The sequence below is a fragment of the Trematomus bernacchii genome, unplaced genomic scaffold (assembly GCF_902827165.1).
Source record: "Trematomus bernacchii unplaced genomic scaffold, fTreBer1.1, whole genome shotgun sequence".
Lineage (NCBI taxonomy): Eukaryota > Metazoa > Chordata > Actinopteri > Perciformes > Nototheniidae > Trematomus > Trematomus bernacchii.
This window is the reverse complement of record NW_022987705.1, coordinates 3764700-3789153: the sequence shown is the minus strand read 5'-3', so window position 1 is coordinate 3789153 and position 24454 is coordinate 3764700. Positions and strand designations below refer to the sequence as shown.

The 24454-nt window shown below is 39.4% G+C and overlaps 1 protein-coding gene across 1 annotated transcript; it reads left to right on the top strand.

The window, feature by feature from the left end:
* Positions 1-8940: 8940 nt before the first annotated feature.
* On the top strand, positions 8941-22454 carry gucy2d (guanylate cyclase 2D, retinal). Its single transcript, XM_034140276.1, has 18 exons — positions 8941-9790; positions 10339-10640; positions 11456-11828; positions 11922-12006; positions 12091-12205; positions 12338-12457; positions 12559-12639; positions 12957-13133; positions 13212-13368; positions 13456-13605; positions 13733-13881; positions 13978-14141; positions 16308-16500; positions 17459-17633; positions 19117-19215; positions 20751-20845; positions 22122-22204; positions 22334-22454. Exons 1-18 carry the CDS (start codon positions 8941-8943, stop codon positions 22416-22418), a joined length of 3453 nt encoding a protein of 1150 aa, XP_033996167.1. The 3' UTR covers positions 22419-22454.
* The last annotated feature ends 2000 nt before the right edge of the window (positions 22455-24454 follow it).

The window sequence follows — 24454 nt, the reverse complement described above, 5'->3', positions numbered from 1 at the left end:
CCAGTAGTCTGATACAATATGTACAGTTTGAAAGGGTGTTAAATGAAATTTGGTGATGATTAATGGTTTTTGTGTTAATGTAATAGCAGTTAAAACAGGACCGGTCAAAGTTGACCGCGAACATCAAAGTCAGGGGGGGAAAACGAAGACAATAGGAGGGTTAAAAGATGAGTGTCTATCTCATGCACTGAGAAAACTGAAACGTGACTTTAATTATTTGTATTATGTCAACAAGTTTCACATAACTGTTTTAGGTTAGTTGAAAGCAATAATATTACGTTTAAATAAAATAATATTAGGTTTAACTTAATATTGTTGCTTTTAACTAACCTATTACAGTTATGTGAAACTTGTTGAAACAATACATTTAATTCAGGTCAACGTTGATTGTATTTGGTCTATCTGTTTAATGTTATTTTTCTATACTTGCTTGTAAACCGCTTTGAGCACCAGGAAAAGCGATATATAAATAACATGTATTATTCTTATTTATTTCAGGCAGCAGATCGACCACCAGAGGGCGCTGCAGCAACAACAACCCACAGCTGGAGCAGGATGTGAAACAGTGGTCAACTATTTGGATATCTGCTCAGGTGAGTTAATGAGCAAATGTAATTATGCATTAGTTAGATATTATCAAAATATATAATACAGGTAAAAGTCCTGTTTTCAAAATGACACCCAAGTAAAAATAATAATAATATCCTGCTTTATATATATTTGTATACTTTATATTTGTAATTCAACATGTATATTTTCTACTTTTTTATGTATTGCTATTTTATTGCTATTGAGATGTTGACATTTTAAAATGTTTATTTCTTGTCTTTTAATTGTATTGTACAATGCCATGTATTTTTACGCTGCTGCAACACAAACATTTCCCAGCTTGGGATCAATAAAGTACTTCTTATCTTATCTTATCTTAAATACAAAAGTAATCGCTGCTGAATATACTTAGAAAAGTAAAAGCGCTCATTTCGCAGAATCATATATTTTATTTATTGCATTGATGCATTAATGAATGAATCACATTTCTTTGTTTATTTGAATTATTTATGAGTGCTGGGTAGCTCAATCTATAATAATATATCATAACGTTTTAGTTGATCATCTGCATCTGTGCATAATGTGAAAAGAACCTCAGTTTCCTATTTAAGTACTCAAGTTCATTCCTCCACTGTTCTGGGTAATTATTTGGTCAAATGTACAGATACATCTCTGTCTGCTGATCTTTTTAATGCTCTGGTTATTTATTCCTATAGTCTCCTCTTTACAAACCTTACTTTTTTTTGGGGGGGTTGGGGGAACACATATAAAACAAATACACATCCTATATCTTCATCCTGCAAAAAAGAGCCATACGAATTATACATAAAACTACGTACAGAGAACCAACAAATACATTATTTATTAAACTAAAAACACTAAAACTACAAGACCTGGTTGACTAAAAAACTATTCAAATTATGTTCAAAGCCGCAAATCAACAATTACCTCATAATATCCAGGGACTTTTCGCACGCGGAGAGAAAACATACACATGTTGAGAGGAAACTGCATTTTCAAAAAACCACCCATACGAACAAATTCCAAACTTCATTGCATCACATCAAAAGGTGTTAGTCTGTGGAATAACTGTAATGATGCACTGAAATATTGTGCAAGTTTATCTAAACTGAAACTATTATTTAGAAAATCATATTTGTTATTTCAGTCAGACAACCCACGTGTTTCTTTAACATGTTTATTAGAAGCAGCATATAGTTGAGTTTGGCGTCTAGGCTCGGGCCTCATCACTCCACAGATATACATAGCACAATGAGTGATGATTAAATAACTAACCCCCTGAGCCTACAGGTGGAAGCTGGGGTGGAAGCTGGGGTGGTGGTGGGGCAGGCAAGCAGCAGCGACGTGGAAGTAGCTGCAGCAATAGCAGCAGCAAGCAATGCAGAGAGATATCAGGCAGGTTAAATAGAGCGGCATATTAAGGAGGCTCTGTTTGGTTGGTTGTAGAGTGGCAAGGGGCGTTATGTATGAATGCAGCACAAGTGCTCGAGTTGACTGCCTGAACTAGCTCGCAGGCTTCGCCCCATTTCTTGTAATTGTAAAAGTTATTTATTTTTGATTGTTTTGAAAAACAAACATGACGCTGATGACGATTACCTAATATTTTATTTACAAGGAAAATGTACGCTAGAGGGGGTATGACCAGAAACGTTTTTTTAAGCTTCTTCTTGACCCTGTTGAACATGACAGAGACTATTTGAGAATTAAAAAAAAAAAAATGTTTGTACTTTGTTATAATTATTATTATAAGTTAAAAAAAAATATATATATATATATATTATTATTATTGTTGTATGTTTTGTTTCTGACATGTTCAATAAATTGACCAAAAAAAACCCCGTACTTGTCTTTAGTTTTTTATTTGCAGTTCAGGGTGCCATCACAAACTCAGAGACCTTCTCCAGAACGGGGCCGATAACAGTGACAGGTTGTCCATTACCTAACACAGATTTTAGGTAACAACACTCTTGATTTGTTTCACGAAAGATTCCCTGCTTTCTCAGCTCTAAACCTTTGATCCTGGCAAAGCTGAGGGATGTCACTTTCGTCTAAATTAATTCACATGATCAATTAAGTGGGGTCAAATCATAGACTGTGTATATATGGGGTCAAATAGGAGGCAAATGTCTCTAAGCTTCTTCAATGCTTCTCCCACAGGTTTTCTTCCTCTGCATTTGATGAATTACTAACTTTGACAAATGGATTCTCCGGACAAAGCAGAGGACTCCAAGAGAGGCAGATGTACTGATAAAACAGCTTAGTCAGGCGTGTCAGTGCAGAGCTCCATGAAACAAATATATTAAAATCATATCCATTCAGTGTTTATAACACACAGAAAACTTGACTTTTATAAAGAAGTTTATTTTCTTTTTTCATTGTTGCTTTTTACATATATTTATATAAACCTGACTATAATATAACTTGATTTTTTTCCAGCCAAATCAACCAGACACAAGAACATTTTCTCCCCACAATCACTGGAATGAACTCTTTAAACACATTTCAATTAGGTAACAACTTTGAATAATGAATACATAATATGTCACTGCCAATCCAAATGTTGCACACTGTATCTACAGTACATATACATGTACACATGTGTAACACTTGACATACTTAGTCCTGTCTATCGTTTAACTTTATCTTTCCATATTTAACAGATTCACATGATCAATTAAAGGTCCCCTATTATACTGTTTCTCATCAATATATTATAGGTCTCGGATATATACAAAACATGTCTCTGAAGTGTTTGGCTCCAAATACCAAACAGATCATTGCAGCATCCCATAATCCCCTCTGTTTCAGCCCTGTTTCAAAAGTGCTGATTCTCCGTCTGTTACTTTAGATGAAAATAAGGAGCCACGCCCCTCTGAGAGATATTTGGGTAAAAAGAACACAATGGTGCTCTAGGAGGAGATTCAGGTGTTAAGGTGGTGGTGGTGGGGGGGGGGGGGGTTACCTTGGTTGGTGATTGGCTAATGGTTACACAAGCCAAAACATCGTTATGACATCACAAAGTGGCCAAAATCTGATCAGCTCATTTTCAGACAGGTTTTTATATAAATGGATCAGGACAAAAAGTGAGAGAATCTTTGTTCCTGAAACTTTCAGAATCTCTTTACACAGAGGGGACACATGTTGATGTAGAAAAGACATGAAAAAGTGGATTTTGCATAATAGGTGACCTTTAAGTAATAAATCGTCAAATTTCAGCTTTGAGAGTCAGGCATGTGATTTTAGAAAACGCATTTTAGTTTAAAAACAGGCACTGATAACGACTTTATTTTGCCTACTGGACTGTGATTGTTGGTTCTCAGTATTGTGCAGTGCTGCCTGTGCATTATGCCGAGCTGATTCTTTACCTCAACCGTGTGCCTGACCTTGCTTTTAAGTGATCTCTGTCAGTGCTGTCAGCCCCGTCACTAAGAGGCTTGCAGGCAGCGGATCAGTTTAGCACAGCCTCACCTGACTAATCTGATTACTTCGACAAGGCTGCTATCAATGTGCAAGACAGGACCAAAAAAAGACTAGCGCATCATACATACGTAAGGGACCATGTTCATGCACAGAAAGTTTAGCTGAGGTCCCTGAAGCTGCGCTAAATCTGTGTGCTGTCTCCTTAATGAGCTTTTTTTAATGTACATGTTCCTGTAATGGACAGTCCCCCTCCCCCCAAAGCCTTTCTTTCCAGCTGTAGTGATCTGTACATGGGTAAAAAAAGCAACAGCACACACACTTTCAATAGCTTGCCACAAGATATTTTCAGCCCTCAGCTCCAGCTCAGATACATAATGCCTTTATTAGCATTGCTACAGTAGTATGTAACACTGACCTCTGATCAGCCTCAGGGAGGGAGGGACTCAACAAATATGTCAGCAGGAGTATGAAGAAATGTGGCTGTTACTGAATGAAGTACTATAGGTATAAACATGAGATTCATCTATTTCTGTGTCACTTTGTACTTCTACTCCACTACATTTCAAATTTGAGAGCTTTACTTGAAAGATTTAGATTTGAACACACAAAGATAGATTTTAAATATAATGTTTTGTTGTAGATGAAATTATCATACATTCAATGTAAGTACACCTTAATTATGTGGGTTTATAGAATATTAATTGGCAGAAATATTGCTTATTTTGTGTAGAAATATTTCACAATTCCAGCCTATAAAATTTACTGATTTTATTACTTTTTTTAATGAGTACTTTTATTCCCAGTACATTTTCTTGACTGAAATACTTTTACTTGAGTTCCCTTCTCAGTCCAGTACTTTTACTTGTAATTGAGTATTTTTAGTAGTACTTTTACTCAAGTGAAGGATCTGAATACTTCTTCAACCACTGCAATTTACCATGAACATTTTCTGGTACTTTAACTGGTGTTACAAGCCAAGCTTTAATTCTTAAACACTGGGTTTTAGCCGTGCTTAATTCCGGTTAGCATCTTTAGCTAGTGTACTAAGACAAGAGGACAGCAAAGAGCATCAGCGAAAGTCCCAGAAGGATTTGAGCTGCAGCTGAAGGGTTACAGAGGGCAGCAGATGCAGCGGCTTAATCACTGCAGCAGTTTCAGGCCTCAGGTGTTCACATGCACTTCTATAACTTAAGGTAGCCATCAGGAATAAGTATTCATCATTAATATTACAATATTAATATATTATTTTATTTGTTTCGTTGGTGCTTTGTGGACATACAAAGAATACAACTAGGGATCTTTCAGAGGTGGAAGAAGTAGTCAAAATATTTGTCTTAAGTAAAAGTAGCAAAAACACATTTAAAAAATACTCAAGTAAAAGTAATGTATTCAAAAGTAAAAGTATAAAAAGATACTTAATGTACCAAAATTACTGGCATCAATTTCTGAATCATATATATGAAATGACTGGATTATGATTATTGATGCATTAATACATTCATAACAGCTGCTAACAATTAAGCTAATTTTACAAACTGCTGGATATTTTAACCTATAATTGTATATCAATGTTTAGTTTATTTATATGTTGTATAAGCTAATAATCTGAATTCATACAATACAATAAAAATACTCTGGTAAAGCACAAGTACCTTAAAGTTACATTATCTTATGTGTTTCAGTTGCACTAAATCTTACCGTTTTTAAGGTTATTTGAAATGTGCTATGTGTGCAGTAATGTAATTAGTGTCCTTGTTCCGGCACAACAAATCCCATGAACCCTCACACCAGCAAATCATGATTAATCACTATCATTTCCCTTCCCTCCTAATAAATAAGAGAATACATCAGTGCCTATTTTGACTGTTAAAATAGCTCGTTAATTATTCAGTCTAAATAGTCGTTTGGTTTTAAGTCATGTAGAAATGTTCTCGGTTACAAAAGCCCCACACACTGTGTAAGCAGCACACTGAACACACCTCTACTTTCACCTTCTTTTCTTCTCCTCCTGCCCTCCCCCACACACTGTCTTCCCACACTTCTGTGGATTAAAAGCTAAAGAGGGCTGAGAAGTCGAGGCTTGGCAGTCCTTTCCCACTCTTACCTTTCTTTTACCTGTTACTTATTTGCAGCTCTTTGCCAGTTTTTTACCAATCCAGACGCTGGTAACATAATCCCTGATTCTGAGGTGTGGGGCCCAGTCCAAATCAGGAGCTCAATCGACTGCTGGAAATGAAGACATTTTTCATTTTCAATATGTCTCTAAGGACCTTGGAATCAAGAGGTGATAATTAGATGGTTTTTTTTATTTTAACTTCTCATGCGATTTGGATTACCTGATGATATTTTTCCCAGTAAAAGGACAAGTACTTCTGTATACTTCTGTATACTTAATCCACCTGGAGTTTGGATGGTACTATTCAGCGACAGGCTGCAACATCGACATGGCTCCTGCAGGATGTAGAGAAATTGCTCCAGGTCAGATCTTTCGCTTAATACATCTGTCTAATTTGATTGTATTTATATCGATGTAACCCTATTTAAAGCAATATATAGCTTTGTTAATGTACATTTTCATACAGTATCATTTTAGCCATGTACCAATCTGCTGCAGAGCTACTCCAGCAAGGATAGGACTGTTGAAATGCTGGATTGTCCAATCCTTTAATACATTTTGATTGACTCTAACAAAGACACTCCATATGGGAAATTCAAAAAGACTTTGATGGATGAACAAATTTGACCCATTTCTTATTTTCAGCACCACTTTAGGACATGGCTAGCATAAAAGTAAGCGCTCCTCTTAACCTATTAGGAACTAATAAGCCAATGTCAGTATTAGCACTTGAGAAGGCTTGTTGGCTGCGTATTAACTCAAAAGCAAAGAATCAAACAGGCTCTGTGCTCCTTGTGTGCCGTTCAAGAGTGTTTCTTCATCCATTGAAACCCACATGTGGTTTACATGTAAGATTGATTAAGGAAAGAGATGTAAGGTTTGAGATCATTTTGAAACATTGGAACTATAACACAGTTTGTCCACCAGAGGGCACTGACAAGTCCATCTTTTAGCTGTAAAATATCCGGTTTAGGCCACAGGTCGTATACTCCCAAGAAGGCAAAGTAGTTTTGTTTTCACTCCTTTCTTGTCCCGTTTAGAGGACGCTCTAAAGCTACCAGTTTTAGCATAGTGTCACAACAAAGCCGGGGTACGTGGATGTTGCCTTCAAAGCCTACGCGTACCGTACACCCTCTGATGACAATATCTACGTAACTTGGAAACTTCTGTAAAAGTATAATTTTAAGTGTTTTGTATCTTTGTCATAATTTGTTCTCAATTTAGTTTATCTTATGAAATAAGTGGACGCAGTTCACGTGACTTCACATTTTCGAGGATGGCCAAAGCGCCATTTTGTTTTTTTGAAACCAGTAGGGACAAGAAACAAAAACAAGACATTTTTACACATCTACACATTTTACAATTTACTTTCATGCACAAAAAACACAAAAGAGTTTAAGTTCTTAGTCGAAAAACCAAACGATCCTGCGGTAGTGACCTGTCAATCACAAGGTAGCCCCGCCCTAATGCATGCAATGCTTTATTTTGTGTTTTAATCTTTACAGGACCATAATCTACTAAATGAATATCCTGCTGTGTTGAAGAAGATTTCAAACTAGCAAATGAGACCATGAATAAGTCAAATGTTTATCGGGATAATTATCCAGTGAGAAGTAGGAACATTTTCTTATAGACTTCTATACAACCAGAAGAAAAGTGGAGATGCCCCCTGCTGGTCAAATCGTGCAGGTTTGCAGAATTTTTTGCAGGGTATTTTTTATGCTGTGTCACGTGATTTGGTAAAAAAACCATACCATGACTTCTTTGAAAATCAACATCAGCCTTATAAAATCCATGAACAGTGGAGCCAAATTATAAACATAGGACACGAGATAGCACGAGATAGCTAGATAGCTTTTCAGAATGTTTAGCTGTGGACTAAAATGTTTTAGTTGCTGTAAACCACATTTATATTGGTGTAACCGTTTTATTTATTTCAAGCTCATCTTATACTTCACAAACTACGCTCTGATATGTAGCCTTAGCTGCGACTACATTTCTCCTCAACTCTGGCAGTTTGGCCTTTTGCTGTCAATGTTAACATTTTCTACAAGAAGGGCAAAGGAATGAAGTAAACGCTTGGTTTGTCTTTTAGTTAAAAGCAGGATTTAAAATTAGGTTTTTAAAGCATACTCGGCTGGGTAACATTAGATCAGGAAAAGGTCATTTGTGGAGTTCTGTGCTGACAGTAAACTGAGGAGACTCAGTAAATGTTGAAGGATTAATACGGCCAGACTGTCTTTTCTAATTTAACTTGAAACACCAGTGTAAGCTCCATTAAAATATGGTTTAATCCTGAGATATGTGTTTAGCAGCTTGTTCGAAAAATGCTTGTTTCCAGAATCTCAAATCATTAAGACATGCCTGTTGAAAGGGAAAATAGCAACCAACCAACCAAACCTAACCTAACCAGATTTAGCTCCACGTTAACTGGCACTTGATATCTTAAACTCCCTGTGCCCCGGCAGAGTTTATCAGCTTGTAACACAAGAGGCAAGTTGATGCTGATAAGATTCAACATCAATTTCTGTTTAAAGCTCAACAAGATGCAAGTTGAGGTCAGGTATCACATCTGTACCCTGACCTTTTAATTTGGGGTGTCTTTGCTTGTTTCACAAAGTAAAAACTGATCATGCTGAATAGTGGAAACTAATATTTTCCTAATTCTATTTCTTCTTCTTTTTTTATAGTGGCAGTGATGGCTCAGGGTCATCTCGTCGCCTGTACCAAGGCCTACTGAGTGCCGGGAGACAGTCCTATTCACCAAGACAAAGTCCCTGTCACACACATCGCCAAAACTCTCTCTAAAGCATCAGAATAGCTGTGTGAGGAAAATGGCAAGTCACAGAGACCCTCGCTTTCTGCACAACCTGTCCTACCACCCACGATGGCAGCACGACTCTATAAAACTGAAGAGAAAAAGACACGCTCGAACAGTAGCTTCGAACATTTGCAGTAGAAATAGTCTGTTTAAATCAATAGCAGCTTCATCATCTAAACCACAGTTGCCATCAGATCCTGTGCAACGCTCCAGGAGCTGGTTCAGGAGCAGGCTTTTTCTGCCCTTACTCATGCTCACATTTCTGCCCTGTCAAGCCTGGGGGACCACTTTCAAGGTGGCCCTGGTTGGACCCTGGACGTGTGACCTGCTGTACTCCAAGTCTCTCCCAGACCTGGCCGCCAGCCTCGCTACCGCCCGCATCAACAAGGACCCCTACCTCAACAAAGGCTACTGGTACGACTACACGCTGGTCAACGAGGACTGCAAGTCTTCCCGTGCTATGGCTCGCTTTGCGGAGCTGAACGGTCATGGTGCTGCTTTCCTCGGTCCAGCGAACCCAGGCTACTGCTCCTCCGCTGCTATGTACACCAGAGAGTGGGATATTGGGATTCTCTCCTGGGCTTGCCTGAAACCCAACATGAATAAATTGGGCATGTATTCCACCTTCCAGCGGCCGCTTCCTCTGTCGTCCCGCGTGCTTTTCAATGTGTTGCGGTTCTTCAGTTGGGCCCATGTGGCTGTGATCTCAGAGGAGACAGATTTATGGGAAGCAACAGGACAGGAGCTGGCGTCTTCTTTGAGGGCTCTTGGTCTGCCTGTAAACCCTGTGGTCACCATGTTCTCCGACAAGGACGGGCCGCGGAAGGCGCTGACAAAAGTGCGGGAAACAAACCGGGTCAGAGGTGAGTGTTGGAGGACCTTTTTTGTATGTCCAATTTAAGACAAGATAAGATAAGAAGTACTTTATTGATCCCAAGTTAGGAAATGTTTGTGTTGCAGCAGCGTAAAAAGTCTTTGGCATTGTACAATACAGTTAAAAGACAAGAAATAAACATTTTAAAATGTCAAGATTCAAGGCTTTTATTGTCATATGTACATAGCTACAGTGTAGTTAGGCCACAGGCTCTCAACATCTCAATAGCAATAAAATAGCACAAAAAAAAAAGGTGAAAATATACATGTCGAATTACAAATTTACAGTGACAAAATATAAAGCAGGATATTATATATACATAAATATGTGAGTAATGGAATATTAAATATTAGATTGGATGTAAATATGAAATGTACAGTGTGATTTAGAGTCCAAGAAGCTATGGAGCAGATAGTTCTCTTCCAGCCAGTGGTGATTTGTTATATAGAGATAAAGATAAAGTATAAGAACATATTAACCATCATGTATTTTAATTTCTTACATATAAATAACGTATGCAATCCTTCCTCTCCACAGTTGTCATTATGTGCATGCCTTCTGTCCTGATTGGAGGCCAAGCCCAGTACCAGCTTCTGACCACAGCGGTGGACATGCGTATGATCGACCGCGGTTACGTCTTCATCCCCTACGACACTCTCCTCTACTCACTTCCCTACAAGGGGGCTCCCCACTATATGCTGGGCAACGACACCAAGCTGCGGAAAGCCTACGACGCGGTCCTCACCATCACCATGGACTCTGGAAAACGCAACTTCTACGAGGCCTTCAAAGACGCTCAGGACAGCTTTGAAATCCGCAGCAGCTCCAAACCAGAGCAGGTGAGACTTCTATTGTAGATTTAACGATACGATACGATAATACTTTAATGGTCAGATCAAGTCTGAAATTTGACTTGCATCACAGCAGCTCCATGTGTAACATCAACATAGACACATATCAAGACACAATACATGAAAAACAAGCAACAAACATTTAACATAACATCACAATCACTGAGAGAAAACATGCTCAAAGAACCTTCAGCGTACATTTGATCTGGGATTCAACAAGAAACAGAAGATGATGACACAACTGGAAGATGACTCAAAACAAATGCACTTACCATAAACAACCTCAGAGCACATTACAACAACTGTGAACACACACACACACACACACACACACACACACACACACACACACACACACACACACACACACACACACAGACACACGGACAAACACACACACCGACACAGACACACCGACACAGACACACCGACACACCGACACACACACACACACACACACACACACACACACACACACACACACACACACACACACACACACACACACACACACACACACACACACACACACACACACCTCCACCCCTCAAAGACTGCAAGCACTACTATTTAGACATACTTATGGCTATTTTACTAATATGTATTTTGACTGTAAGTGTAAATATGCACATTGACACTGAATTTTATCTCGTTGCACTGTCATCACTACTACCTCTGCTTTTAACACTCTTATTTATTTATTGTGTCTATTTTTTACTGCAGTGAGAGTTGCCCAAGGAATTTCGTTGTACTTTGTATGATGACAATAAAAATATATTCCATATCCTCTGTCGACCCGGTAGGTTTCTCCATTCTTTGGCACCATCTACAACATGATGTACTTCACAGCAATGGTCGCTGAGCAGGCCCGCGCCAATGGAGGCCGCTGGGTCACCGGTCAGATCCTCGGTGAAACCACAGGTGGCTTTGAATTTGAAGGCTTCAATCAGCATCTGGAGGCCAACAGTGACGGTGAAGGCATGCAAGCTCGCTATGTAGTGCTGGACTACAGTGGCATTGGCAACTCTCTCTACTCAACTCATGTTATGGAAGCTGGTAATACATACAGCGGGGTCGGGAGTTTGAAATACCTCGGCCGCTCGATCCATTTTGCAGGAAGCACGCCCTACACTGACTCCAGCTGCTGGTTCAGCCCATACTTTGCCTGTACTGGAGGTGAGTACAGTAGAAGTAGTGTCATCACACAAGAAAGTTTGGAATAATTCAGCATATTCAGACTCTCTTTCTGTTTGTTTTCTCTTCCCAAAGGCATGGATACAACCACTACGTTCTTTCTTCTCCTTGTGTTTGTCTTCATAGTTGGATGTGGAGTTAACGTATTCCTTCATTTCAAGTAAGTACAGCAGAATATCAAGAAGTCATACCTCATCCGGTGAGATCTTTCTAAATATTCTTCGTTATTTTTGGGTTTATGCAGAAAAAATGGTAGGATTGGGTTCAGCGTTGGAGGTGGTGGTGCTGGCAGTGGATCAACGAAAGTTATCCTGTCTCTGGACGACCTGATCTTCATCAACACTCATATCAGCAAACGGGTCAGTTCTGAGCTGAATCTCTGACAATAATAACTGTGTTCTGCATCCTTTCGCCTTGCAAGGATTACAAGTATCAATGTTGTATCTACTCTAAGATGACCAGTCCTTTCTTAACTGTGTGTGTGTGAGCAGAAGATCAATGATGAAAGTATCCTGAAAAGCCAGCTCGATATGAAAACGCCTCAACACTCGGTTTCCGGTCGAAGCTACATGGCAACTTCTCCAGACATGTCCAATGTTGCTGTGTTCGAGGTGAGGCGAGCCCAACACATTTAATACACTCCTGTTATATAATATTGCTGCTTTATGCCTTTGGATGTTCCTGGTTTCACAAACACTGTGTGGTTTTGTAGGGTGACTGGGTTTGGTTGAAGAAATCGCCCTATGGAGCTGTATCGAGTGTCAACGGAAACACTGAGCATATCTTTATAAAGGTAAGTGAATGTGTGTGTTATTAGTACATCTCCAAGGATTAGGGATATAATATTGGTTTGGATTGCTTGTTTGTGTGTATGAAGTATTATGGAAAAACTAATGGCCTGATTTTCAATAAACTTTGTGTGAGGGTGAAGCATGGGCCAAGGAAGAACTTATAGCATCTTAGACCAGATAATTAATGGTTGATATCTGCAATCTGCGAGTAGCCTGACTTCAAATATTGCCAGAAAACACCAAATAAAGACAAGCTTGGTCCCTAAAGGGATATTCCTCTTGTAACGTAAAGTTACTTGATGTTTCCTTTGTCTTCCAGCTCAGAGACATGAGGCACGAGAACCTCAATCTGTTCCTGGGACTGTTCTTCGACTCTGGGATCTTTGCTATTGTGACCGAGCATTGCTCCAGGGGCAGCTTGGAGGATCTGATCAACAACGAGGAAGTGCGTCTCGACTGGATGTTCAAGTCCTCCCTGTTAATGGATCTGGTTCGGGTAAGAGAGACACAATGACCAACATGTGTTTCATTTCCCATCTTGTCACATTTCCTCACCCTTCACATCTTTTATCAGGCGATGAAGTACCTCCACAATCATGACGTCATCCACGGACGACTCAAATCCCGAAACTGTCTGGTAGACGGTCGCTTCGTATTGAAGGTGACAGATTATGGCTACAATGAAATTGTGATTGCCCAAGGCTTTGACACTGAAGAGGAAAATAATGAGGGTGAGTTCATGTGAATCCACAAATGAATTTACTATATTTGCAAATAGTCTTTCTTTATTCATCTTTGCATCTTTTTGCTCGTTAAAGATCTGCTTTGGACGGCTCCTGAGCTGCTGAGAAGCCCCACTCTGAGGAAAAGGGGAACTTTCCCAGGAGATGTCTACAGCTTCTCCATCATCGGGCAGGAGATCATCTGTCGCTCCTCACCCTTCTGCATGCTAGACATGCCACCCAAGGGTGAGTGAAATGTAACCCTAAAGGACGGTTACTTAAAAGGAAACAGTGAAAAGTAAAAAGTGTTGGGGCTGGGTGCACAACGATTGATCATATTTCCAATCATTGTCTTGTCTGTGTGTGTTGACAGAGATTATCAGCAAGCTCAAAGAGCCTCCTCCATTGTGTCGGCCTGTCCTCTCATTGGACACAGCCCCGTTGGATGTGATACAGATTTTGAAACAGTCCTGGAGTGAAGAGCCAGAGAAAAGGCCGAAATTTGAGGGGATCTTCAAACACGTAAAACCCCTAAAAACACAAGTTGTTGTACATCTATATTCTGTTCTGATGAAACTGGCAGATGACGTTCCTGTTTCCTCCTTTTTCACCTGACAGTTCAAGAACTTCACCAAGGGAAAGAAGACCAACATCATCGACTCGATGCTGCGGATGTTGGAGCAGTACTCCTCCAACCTGGAGGATCTGATCAGAGAGAGGACGGAGGAGCTGGAGGTGGAGCGGCAGAAGACCGACAAGCTGGTGGCTCAGATGTTGCCCAAGTGAGTGTGCAACAACTTGGATTAGCTCAATGTGGAGGGAATTCTTAAGAGAAACTGATAAATGATTCATGGACAAAGTTTGTCTTTTGTTATATTTAATAAAGTATTAAAGAAAGTCAATATACAAGTGATATCGATCTCAAATGCAGGAACAGAGCAACTTCATCCTCAGAGGACAGAGAAGTTCAGCACCCAGAACACAGCTTACAGTCCCACTATATACTCATGAAAGTAAACACCCCACTGGTCCTACATCCCATCATTAAACCATAAAACCCCCTTGTCCTTAACCATTTCCAAATCCCCCTTTTACTCTTCGGCTTGCCCTCCTGAAATGTAAATCCTTAACACATTAGCCGCGTTCACACCAAGTACTTTGCCGTACTTAGTGCCGGCACTCAGTGCCCCGGCACTAATTACCCCAGGGCACTTAGTACAGATCGCGTTCACACCGGAATAAGTTCCCTGAGGGAAGATTATGCAAATGAGCTGCTGACGTCACTTCGTCTTCTTCTGCTTTGGGTTTACTGGCAGGCCGCAAACCACTTCACGGCGTATACTGCCACCCGGAGTCCCCGGCCGGAAGTCCCCGGAGTTGGGGACTGGCTTCAGTAGAAGCTGCTGGGACTCCCAGCAGCTTCTACTGAAGCCTTCTGAGTAAATCGCCAGAACGCCGACACCTCCTCATCTCCACCGCTCCCATGTTTTATTTTGTGTTGCCATAAGTTAGTCTCTCTGCGTTTGTGCGCTGGGTTAATGCTAATGCTAATAATGCTAATGCGAGGATAATAAAATGGCGGCTCTACAAAACATTTCAGAGTTTTACGGGGCGTGGTTTGCAATTCGCCCAGCCAATCAGAACTGGGGCACTTTTTTCCCCCAGGAAAGTACCATCTCTCAGCAGGCACTAAACATGGGGGTAAAAGTTCCCGGCTTGAAGTACTCTTTTTGGTGTGAACGCGACATAAGGGGTACTAACAGAACTAAACGCGAAAAGTACGGGGAAAAGTACTCCGGTGTGAACGCGGCTATACAAGACTAAAAATACAATTTAACAGAGTAAACGGCAATCAGGGTATAAGACTATATGTTTCAAATGATTATATGATAATTTCACACAACACACAACATGACAGATGTATTGAAACGGTGATGTCACAGTGGAGCCATATAGAGCCTCAGCACAAATACAATATTATGATGCTCCTTTTACTTCCTTAGGGAGGTCAAAGACAGCCTCCTTAAAGCTGGCAGGGGTTCAGATCTGTGTTTAACAGCAGGGGGGTTGCAACTTGATTTACTGTTGTGCTTTTCTGCAAGGATTAAGTTAATGATTCTCAGGAACTGTGGAGACCAATGCAGATACATCAAGACCACAGAGAAAACCATGGTGCTGTCAGCTTTTGAGGAAAAACCCACTATTATAAATGAATTATTATTATCTCAAACATGTGGCTTTATTTATGCTGCATTCAGAAACTGAGGGAGGTTTTGGTAATATGATATGGAGGGGATGGTGTTTGTCCAAATAAAAACACTATCATTAAAACCTTTTATAAGAGGTTTCATGTCATCAAGTCCTGCTGGGAGATGTCACTTACTGTAAATGTGTCCATCTGTTTCCATCAGAGGGTATCTTTTATATATTTTCTGATTCATTTTATAATTTTTAGCTCGACTGATGACATTTTTTGTGTTATTAATAGAATTGTCTTTCCCTAAAAGTCACAAAAGGAAGCCTCGACATACTCAACTATGCTCATAGTTTAGAATTTAGCATAAAAGAATGTATCTTAATAGATTCATAAAAACAAATGCATTTGAAAAGAGAAAGGTGGCTCTCCAGTTGTACACTGCCAGTCCGCCCGTTAGAAAATAATGATTAATCAGCGGTTGTGAGGACCTGCAGATCATGTTTATTTTGGGATAAGAACGGGACAGTGGTTCCAATGTCAGTTTGTGCTGGAAAATGAAATCCTACAGATGACTTTGAGCCGTCTTGTGAGAAGACTTCAGCCTCTCAGCATTTTGAAATGTTTATTTCTTGTCTTTTAATTGTATTGTACAATGCCATGTCTTTGTATGCTGCTGCAACACAAACATTTCCCAACTTGGGATCAATAAAGTACTTCTTATCTTATCTTCATCATCCTCTTCCTCCCTCAGGTCTGTGGCCCAGGCGCTGAAGACGGGCAAGCCGGTGAAACCCGAGCACTTCGCCCAGGTCACGCTGTTCTTCAGCGACATCGTGGGCTTCACCACCATCTCCGCTCTGAGCGATCCCATCGAGGTGGTCGACCTTCTCAACGACCTCTACTCAGAGTTTGATGCCATCATTGGACTGCACGACGTCTACAAGGTGAGCGCTGGGGGGTCTTGCAAAGAGTAACTATCTTTTCTGGATGATTTTAATACATTGAATTTATAGCCAGCTATTTCAACCTTAAAAGGCACAGTGGCTACAAGGACTTTTATTGCACATTTTCACTTCAACTTGTTTTTATATTAATAATATATATAATTTTTTTCTAATATGGTGCAAGTGTCACAAAACCTAATTTTCTCCGGAGATTTTTACAGATCTTTGGTTTTGGTGGTATCTTTTAAATATTATTTTCTGCATTTTAAAAGGTGTGACACACGGCACAGGTCTTCTGTCGGATATATCATTTAGCTTTGGTAGATTTATTCATTTGTATTTGTTAATTTTTAGACAGAACTTCATTCAAGGATTATTTTCACAAATAGATATATTTCATGTCAAAATATCCACAAGAATTTGAGCTAGGAATCTCTTTATTGTTAAAAGTTGCTCAAATCTTTCGTCTATTGGTCCTTAATCAGAGTTGAATTTATTCTAGGAAAACATTTAATTCAAAAAGTAGTTATTTATCAAGATAGTTATTTTATTCTGTTTGGGGATGGTGTGTTCCCTAAAACCAATAATTGTATAATTTCTAGATACGTATCTCAAGGAACAGGAGCTTGTGGTTTCAAGTGTTTTAATTGCATGAGAATTACAATCCCTTTTATTTTTTTGGACCATAAGTTATGAAATCCTACTTTTTTCTAGCGTAGTGTTGTGGTGTCATCCTGTTCCTGTGGTCCTTTCAGTTGTTCCAAAATACACAATGGTTTATCTTCTGAAGTGAAGTTCATAGAGAGGATACTTCATGCTTCAGACTTTGATATATGTGTTTACTAAATATGACTAAAAATAAGATATAGTCAAACACATGTCTCTCCAACTTTGCGGAGAAAACCCTCTCATTCTGTGTGTGACCTGCGGTGAACTCTTGTTTGATCTGTTTTTATAGGTGGAAACTATCGGAGACCAATACTTGGTTGCGTCAGGAGTTCCCAACAGGAACGGGAACCGTCACGCGGCTGAGATGGCCAACATGTCTCTGGACATCCTGCACTGCATCGGGAGCTTCAGGGTGAGGCACATGCCCGATCTGAAGGTCAGGATCCGGGTCGGCCTGCACTCAGGTGAGCAGTCGGTTCATCCCTTCTGTGCTCTGGTGATTATTATAGGTGTCATTTTTCAAGATTCAAGATTCAAGGTGTTCAAAAAATATCACTCGTCACCGGCTTGAGCTTCAATAATCAGGATACATGTATGTATTATCCTTGCAAGAATGGAAGTAGTCATCACATACAGAGCATCAACTAGTTCCTGAACAGTGTCCTTCACATGCTGATATACAAGAGAGGGAGTTACACAGTCACAAGATGGAGGAATATAAAGCAGTATTCAATGTTTACTTCAGATTAGCTCCACGTCAGAAATGATCATGCTTGTCATATGTCTCTCTCCATAGAGGCTGAATCATCATGTTAATCACATAGCTATCATATGCCTAAAACAGTCCTGATGCTCTTCTAGGTAATCATACATCCTGCCATGTACACAGCTACAGTTGGGATACCTTTGTTATCATGATACTCTGATATTGGAAGAGTACATTCAGTATTTTCCCAACACAAGGCTTTATTGTAATTTGTACAAAACCTTTGTTTAGATTACTTGTTTCAATGGTAACTATAAAGAAGCATCGGGGAAATGATCTTGGGTTTCAAAACATCAGCAAAACTGGAATTCATTATTTTTTAAATCGATCATTTAATGAGGCATTCTTGTCAGCAAAAGGCCATGGGATCCACATGTTCTTCACATTTCTCGAACCAGGAAATGTACGAACAAACGGCTTTCAGAAAGGTTTATATGCACAATAAGAAAACATAAAATGCAATGTAAACATAGAATGTATTAATGTGCATTATCCAAATATGAAATAACCAATATTAATGCAGGTGCTGATCAATATGACATGTTGTACGTCTTCTTGTTTTTTCATACATTGCCTAAAATTGTATGTTGATGACCATATCAAAATGATTCACATGCATGTCTAATATAGCGTGAAATAACTCCAGACTCCACCCCAGAGTGTTTGAAAGTGAATTTGTTAAAGAGGAATGCAGGAGCCCAAGCTGCTAAAGGAAAGGAGGTATTTTTACCTCCTTTATCCTTCGTCTGGAACTTATTCCGGGAACAGTGACACAATATCCACTTAGAGCGCTGTCATCCAATTAACACATTGCATGCTTTGGATTTCTAACTCCTTTCTACGAGTTTCCTTTGATTCCTATTCCTTCTCCCTTTCGAAGAATTGGTCTTTCTGTCCTGAGAATACATATTAAGAGGAAATCAAATGCAGCCAAAGTATAAAAAAAACATGAAATACAAGAACTACAATAACATAGGAAAAGAAACGTAACAAATACTACAGCACATATTTTCAATATAATATAACACTTTTGGGAAGGATGTGCACAAATAGTTATCGAAGAATGTGGAGAAGTTCACAGTAAAGAGACAAAATTTGACACATGATGTAAAATATTGAGCCTACGAGAAGCGTCAAATAAACGTGTTTGTGTATTTATGTGTGTGTGTGTGTGTTGTCAGGCCCAGTGGTGGCTGGAGTAGTGGGTCTCACGATGCCTCGGTACTGCCTGTTTGGAGACACTGTCAACACAGCATCTCGAATGGAGTCCACAAGTTTGCGTGAGTATCTCAAACATCCTCATACAGTATGGACCAGACAGATCTCCTTCTTTTAAAACATGTTTTTGTTAATTGACATAGTGTTTGAGAGGACAGGTGTAGCTCTTCTGTGTGTGTGCATGCTGCCTTAAGCTAAACAGGGCTTTAAGAGAGCAGTCCTCGCTAATCCTTTAAGAGTATCAGCAGAATTAGAGGGCAATTTGAGTTAAATTTGATTAGAGGGCAGTTTGCCCCTGCTACCCTCTGCATGGTATATTAATTAAGTATGACCCTAAGTGGAAACTGCTAAGTACACTTATGGTTAAAATAAAAACCCCACATCTGATGGCGCTCCCAGAAGATTAATCACCTTTAAACTGATCAGTGGAAGTCTAGCTTGCTATATCTTAAATGCAGAGCTTGAAAGTTGATAAGTGTTCATTCATGTACTGAATTAACATAAGTTGATTATGCAGATGTATAATCCTACCCTTCTGTTTTTCAGAGGCAAATATTTGACTACTCTTTTTACACCTCTTCAACAGCTACATTTATCTAATTTTAAACTATTTTAAAAACCGAGGATCAGGTGTACAATGCTTTGTAACAAGGCTGAAAAAAGGGCTTTTATTTCCAAAGCTCGTGGAAAGTTTACTGTTCACCAACACATGAGTTGATGCATTGTTGAAGATTAAACTCGTCAACAATTTTCAAGGAAATACAGTTAGCCCAACCTTAACCATCTACAGCAATTAATTGGTTCACATTTAAACAAATCCATGAATGCAGCAGTGATATAAGCAGAGGTGGGAGAAGTACTCAGATCTTGTACTTGAGTAAAAGTAGAAGTACTCAGATCTTGTTCTTGAGTGAAAGTAGAAGTACTCAGATCGTGTACTTGAGTACAAGTAGAAGTAATCAGATCTTGTACTTGAGTACAAGTAGAAGTAATCAGATCTTGTACTTGAGTAAAAGTAGAAGTACCAGAGTGTAGGAATGCTCTGTTACAGTAAAAGTCCTGCATTCAAAATGTTCCTCAAGTAAAAGTATAAAAGTATTATCATCAAAATATACTTAAAGTACCAAAATTAAAAGTAGTCATTGTGCAGATTGGTCCATTTCAGAATAATATATATGATATGTTTTATAATGATTGATCATTAAAGTGTTCTCAAAGCTGGTAAAGGAGCAGCTAGTTTGAATGACTTTGTATACTGCAGGGTAGCTTGTGAATTTACTCCAGGTGGAACTAAAGTCTGATTTAACACTTGATTATATTTCACACCATTAATCCAGATCTGTAAAGTAACAGAAGGTATTAAAAAAAAGGACGTAAATCTACACCTCTGGATACAAGAACCTTTCTGCTTCTCTTCGCTGTATTTGTTAGCCATCAGTGTGTAGACTGCTGCCACCAAGTGGCGTAATGATAAACAGAAAGTCGGCCTTTCTAAATCTCTTACCATTAGTTCAAACCTTAGAAAGTGTCAAAGCAAATATAGATTTCACATTTATAATTATCCACATGTTGAGGATTTTTCTCTTTTCTTTTATAGCTTTCAGAATCCATGTCAACAGAACCACAGTCGATCTCCTGAACACCTTGGATATGGGATACAAAATCGTCAGCAGAGGCATGACAGAATTAAAGGTAAAAAGAATAAAAACGTTGTCACCTTTTATGCAAAATCCACTTTTTCATGTATTTTCTACATCAACATGTGTCCCCTCTGTGTAAAGAGATTCTGAAAGTTTCAGGAAAAAAGATTCCCTCACTTTTTCTCCTGATCCATTTATATAAAAACCTGTCTGAAAATGAGCTGATCAGATTTGGGCCACATTATGATGTCATAACGATGTTTTGGCTTGTGTAACCATTAGCCAATCACCAACCAAGGTAACCCCCCCCCCCCCCCCCACCTTATCACCTGAATCTCCTCCTAGAGCACCATTAAGCGCTTTCATACCAAGTACTTTGCCGTACTTAGTTCATCAGATCTCTTTAGTTCATCAGATCTCTTTAGTTCATCAGATCTCTTTAGTTCATCAGATCTCTTTAGTTCATCAGATCACGTTCACACTTGAATAAGTCCCTGAGGGAGGATTAGGCAAATGAAGCCGCTGACGTCACTTGTTCTTCTTCTGCTTTGGGCTTACTGGCAGGCCGCAAACAACTTCACGGCGTATACTGCCACCCGAAGTCCCCGGAGTTGGGGACTGGCTTCAGTAGAAGCTGCTGGGACTCCCAGCAGCTTCCGAGTAAATCGCCAGAAGCGCCGACACCTCCTCATCTCCACCGCTCCCATGTTTTATTTTGTGTTGCCAAAAGTTAATCTCTCTCCGTTTGTGCGCTGGGCTAATGCTAATGCTAATAATGCTAATAATGCTAATGCGAGGAAAATAAAATGGCGGCTTCACAAAACTTTTTGGGAGTTTTACGGGGCGTGGTTTGCAATCCGCCCAGCCAATCAGAAATAGGAACCTTTTTCTCCCATGAAAGTACCTGCTCTCTAGCAGGGACTGAAAAGGGGGTGAAAAGGTTCTCATGAACTAAGTTCTAGTTCCGGATTTTTTTGGTGTGAACGCAAATTTTCTGAACTATATCGGAACTATACTGGGAAAAGTACTCGGTGTGAAAGCACTATTGTGTTCTTTTTAACCAAATATCTCTCAGAGGGGCATGGGGAGTAGCTCCTTATTTTCATCTAAAGTAACAGACAGAGAATCAGCACTTTTGAAACAGGGCTGAAACAGAGGGGATTATGGGATGCTACAATGATCTGTTTGGTATTTGTATATATCTGAGACCCGTAATATATTGATGAAAAACAGTATAATAGGAGACCTTTAATATATTCACAGAACACATGCAATGCACCCACTATAAGACTTGCATCCTGATAATGAATGGTAATGTTTATCTTTAGGGAAAAGGGATTGAGAACACATATTGGCTGGTGGGGAAGGAGGACTTCGACAAGCCTCTGCCTATTCCTCCAGACCTTCCAGGGTAAGACAATGTTTTTATACTCCTCTATATTTGTATAATCTTGATTTCCTAGATTTGTAGCATAACTAAACAACTGTGACATAATAATATGGAGCTCCGAGACATAAAAAGCTGCATTTCCTTTTACAGGGGGATCAACAATGCTATCGCTTTAGAGGAAATTCCTGAGGACAGAAGACAAAAATTCCTGGATCGACAGAAGAAAATGACCTAGGCTGGTGTTTTCTTTATTTCTTTTTCAATGTCCCAGAATAAAAAGTTACATTTTGTAATTCAGCATTGGTTTTCAGTTTAGCAATACGCAGAGAGGTGTGAAGGAAAAAGAAGACCCTGCAACAACCACAGTCTACAAGGAAATCCTGTCCAGTAACTTGAGAATCCACACGTTTCGGGAAATAATTTCTGTGCTAAGATAATCTTTACTGTAGAAGTGGCAGCTGTCCAAATGATGTTGGTTCAACACACAAAATAAGCATACCGAGGATGAATTGCAGATCCATGAAGTGTTGGTTTAGACCTCAGTTAAGGGATTTGTGATTGATGTGTTCACAAAAGTAATCACTGTGTAAAATCCTGGTGTACTTCATGCACTGCAACTGTACTGTTTGTACTAATATGTGTGCTTTGTAGAGATAATGGAGATATTTCATCCTAAACACACCACCTATTCATCTCTGATATAAAAGAGCACTCACTTTAGAAGCATTAGCCTTTTAAATAAACTACATTAAAACATGTTCACAGGGATTTAAGCAATGGTAGGTCAGCAAGAGAATAGGGCAGGTTTTACATTTGCTTTTGTGTATTATCACTGTGGTCATTTACACATTTGATCAATGGGAGCAACATCATTCAATTTTGTTTTATTACTGGCTCCTTCAACAAGCCTATTTGATCAATTAGACTGATATACTGTATATGTTTCATTTTAAGCATGTCTACTAACAAAACTATAGTTTAAATCACTTGTTTCAATGCTCAATGTAAAGATGCATCAGGGAAATAATCCTGGGTCTGCAAAGCTAGGGATAACTTTGAAAAAATCCAACATTTAATGACGCATTATTGTCAACAAAATGCCACGGGATCCACATCAGATTCAAAACATTGATGTACGATGTGCACCACTATGTTTCTTATCTTTATGATACTATATACATACAGTATGTATTGCTTTTTAATGATGTTTGTATTGCTTTAACCATTATGCTGACCGAATAATAGAAGACATACACAACATGCAAACAGACCCAGACTACTGCTCACTAATGCATTTCACAATAACTTCATACATGTAGCCTATTACTGAAACATGCTGCCTGCATTCCTGACTGTACTGTACCGCTGTGTGTGTGTGTGTGTGTGTGTGTGTGTGTGGGTGGGTGGGTAACGTGGTCTAAGTGGGACAGACCTGATTTCTGTGACACTGATATGCAGAGAGTCAATGGGCTGAAATTATTATCTGCAATAATGTGCTTCAGCAAATTGAGCCTTCTCATGTGTATCGCTTTGGGAAAATGTATGGCCATTATTATTTTCTATCTGGATTCTCAGGGACCCCAAGCTGTATCCGAACGTCCTCTGAGAACAAATGTCCACAAAGTAGCTCCCATGCCCAACCCCGGGGGATTTTAAAGAACATATGGGGGGTGCAGGCGTACAATAAATGGGAGGACAGAGTCTACTGAGTCATTCCTCTTTGGCTCAGGGATGTGTATATACTGTAAATTTGTACATAGTTAGTTTGTCTTTGTGTCCTGCAGGGTTAGGGACTTTTAGTGGAGTTTCTTTTCTGCTTTGGTTCCCTAAACCCCTGACACAAAGGGAGATATGAGCAGAACATAAAGGTTTAATCACAGTGCAATGAAATTGTAAGCAAGCATTGTTAACTCACTATGTGTTGGCTTGCTAATTGTCTGCCGCAGCTCTGATATTAAAGCAACAATAGGCCGGCAATGTTAGAATGAGATTTATCTCCGACTACAGTTTCAGTCTGCGGCATTGTTCATCCTTGGAAACTCACTTTTTGACCACTTTTAACATAGACAAAATAAAAAATCAGAAGACTTGATTGTCAGGCTTCTTGTGGTGAAGTATTTGACACCATTGAATGTTTAGCGCTGGCTCTTCAGGAATAATCTAACTTTTGCCGAAGATGATTCAGAGTCCAGATAAGGAACATATCCAAATGTTTCTCTGACAGTATCCAAAGAACTAACTAAGTTATTCTATATAGCTAGGACCTAGATA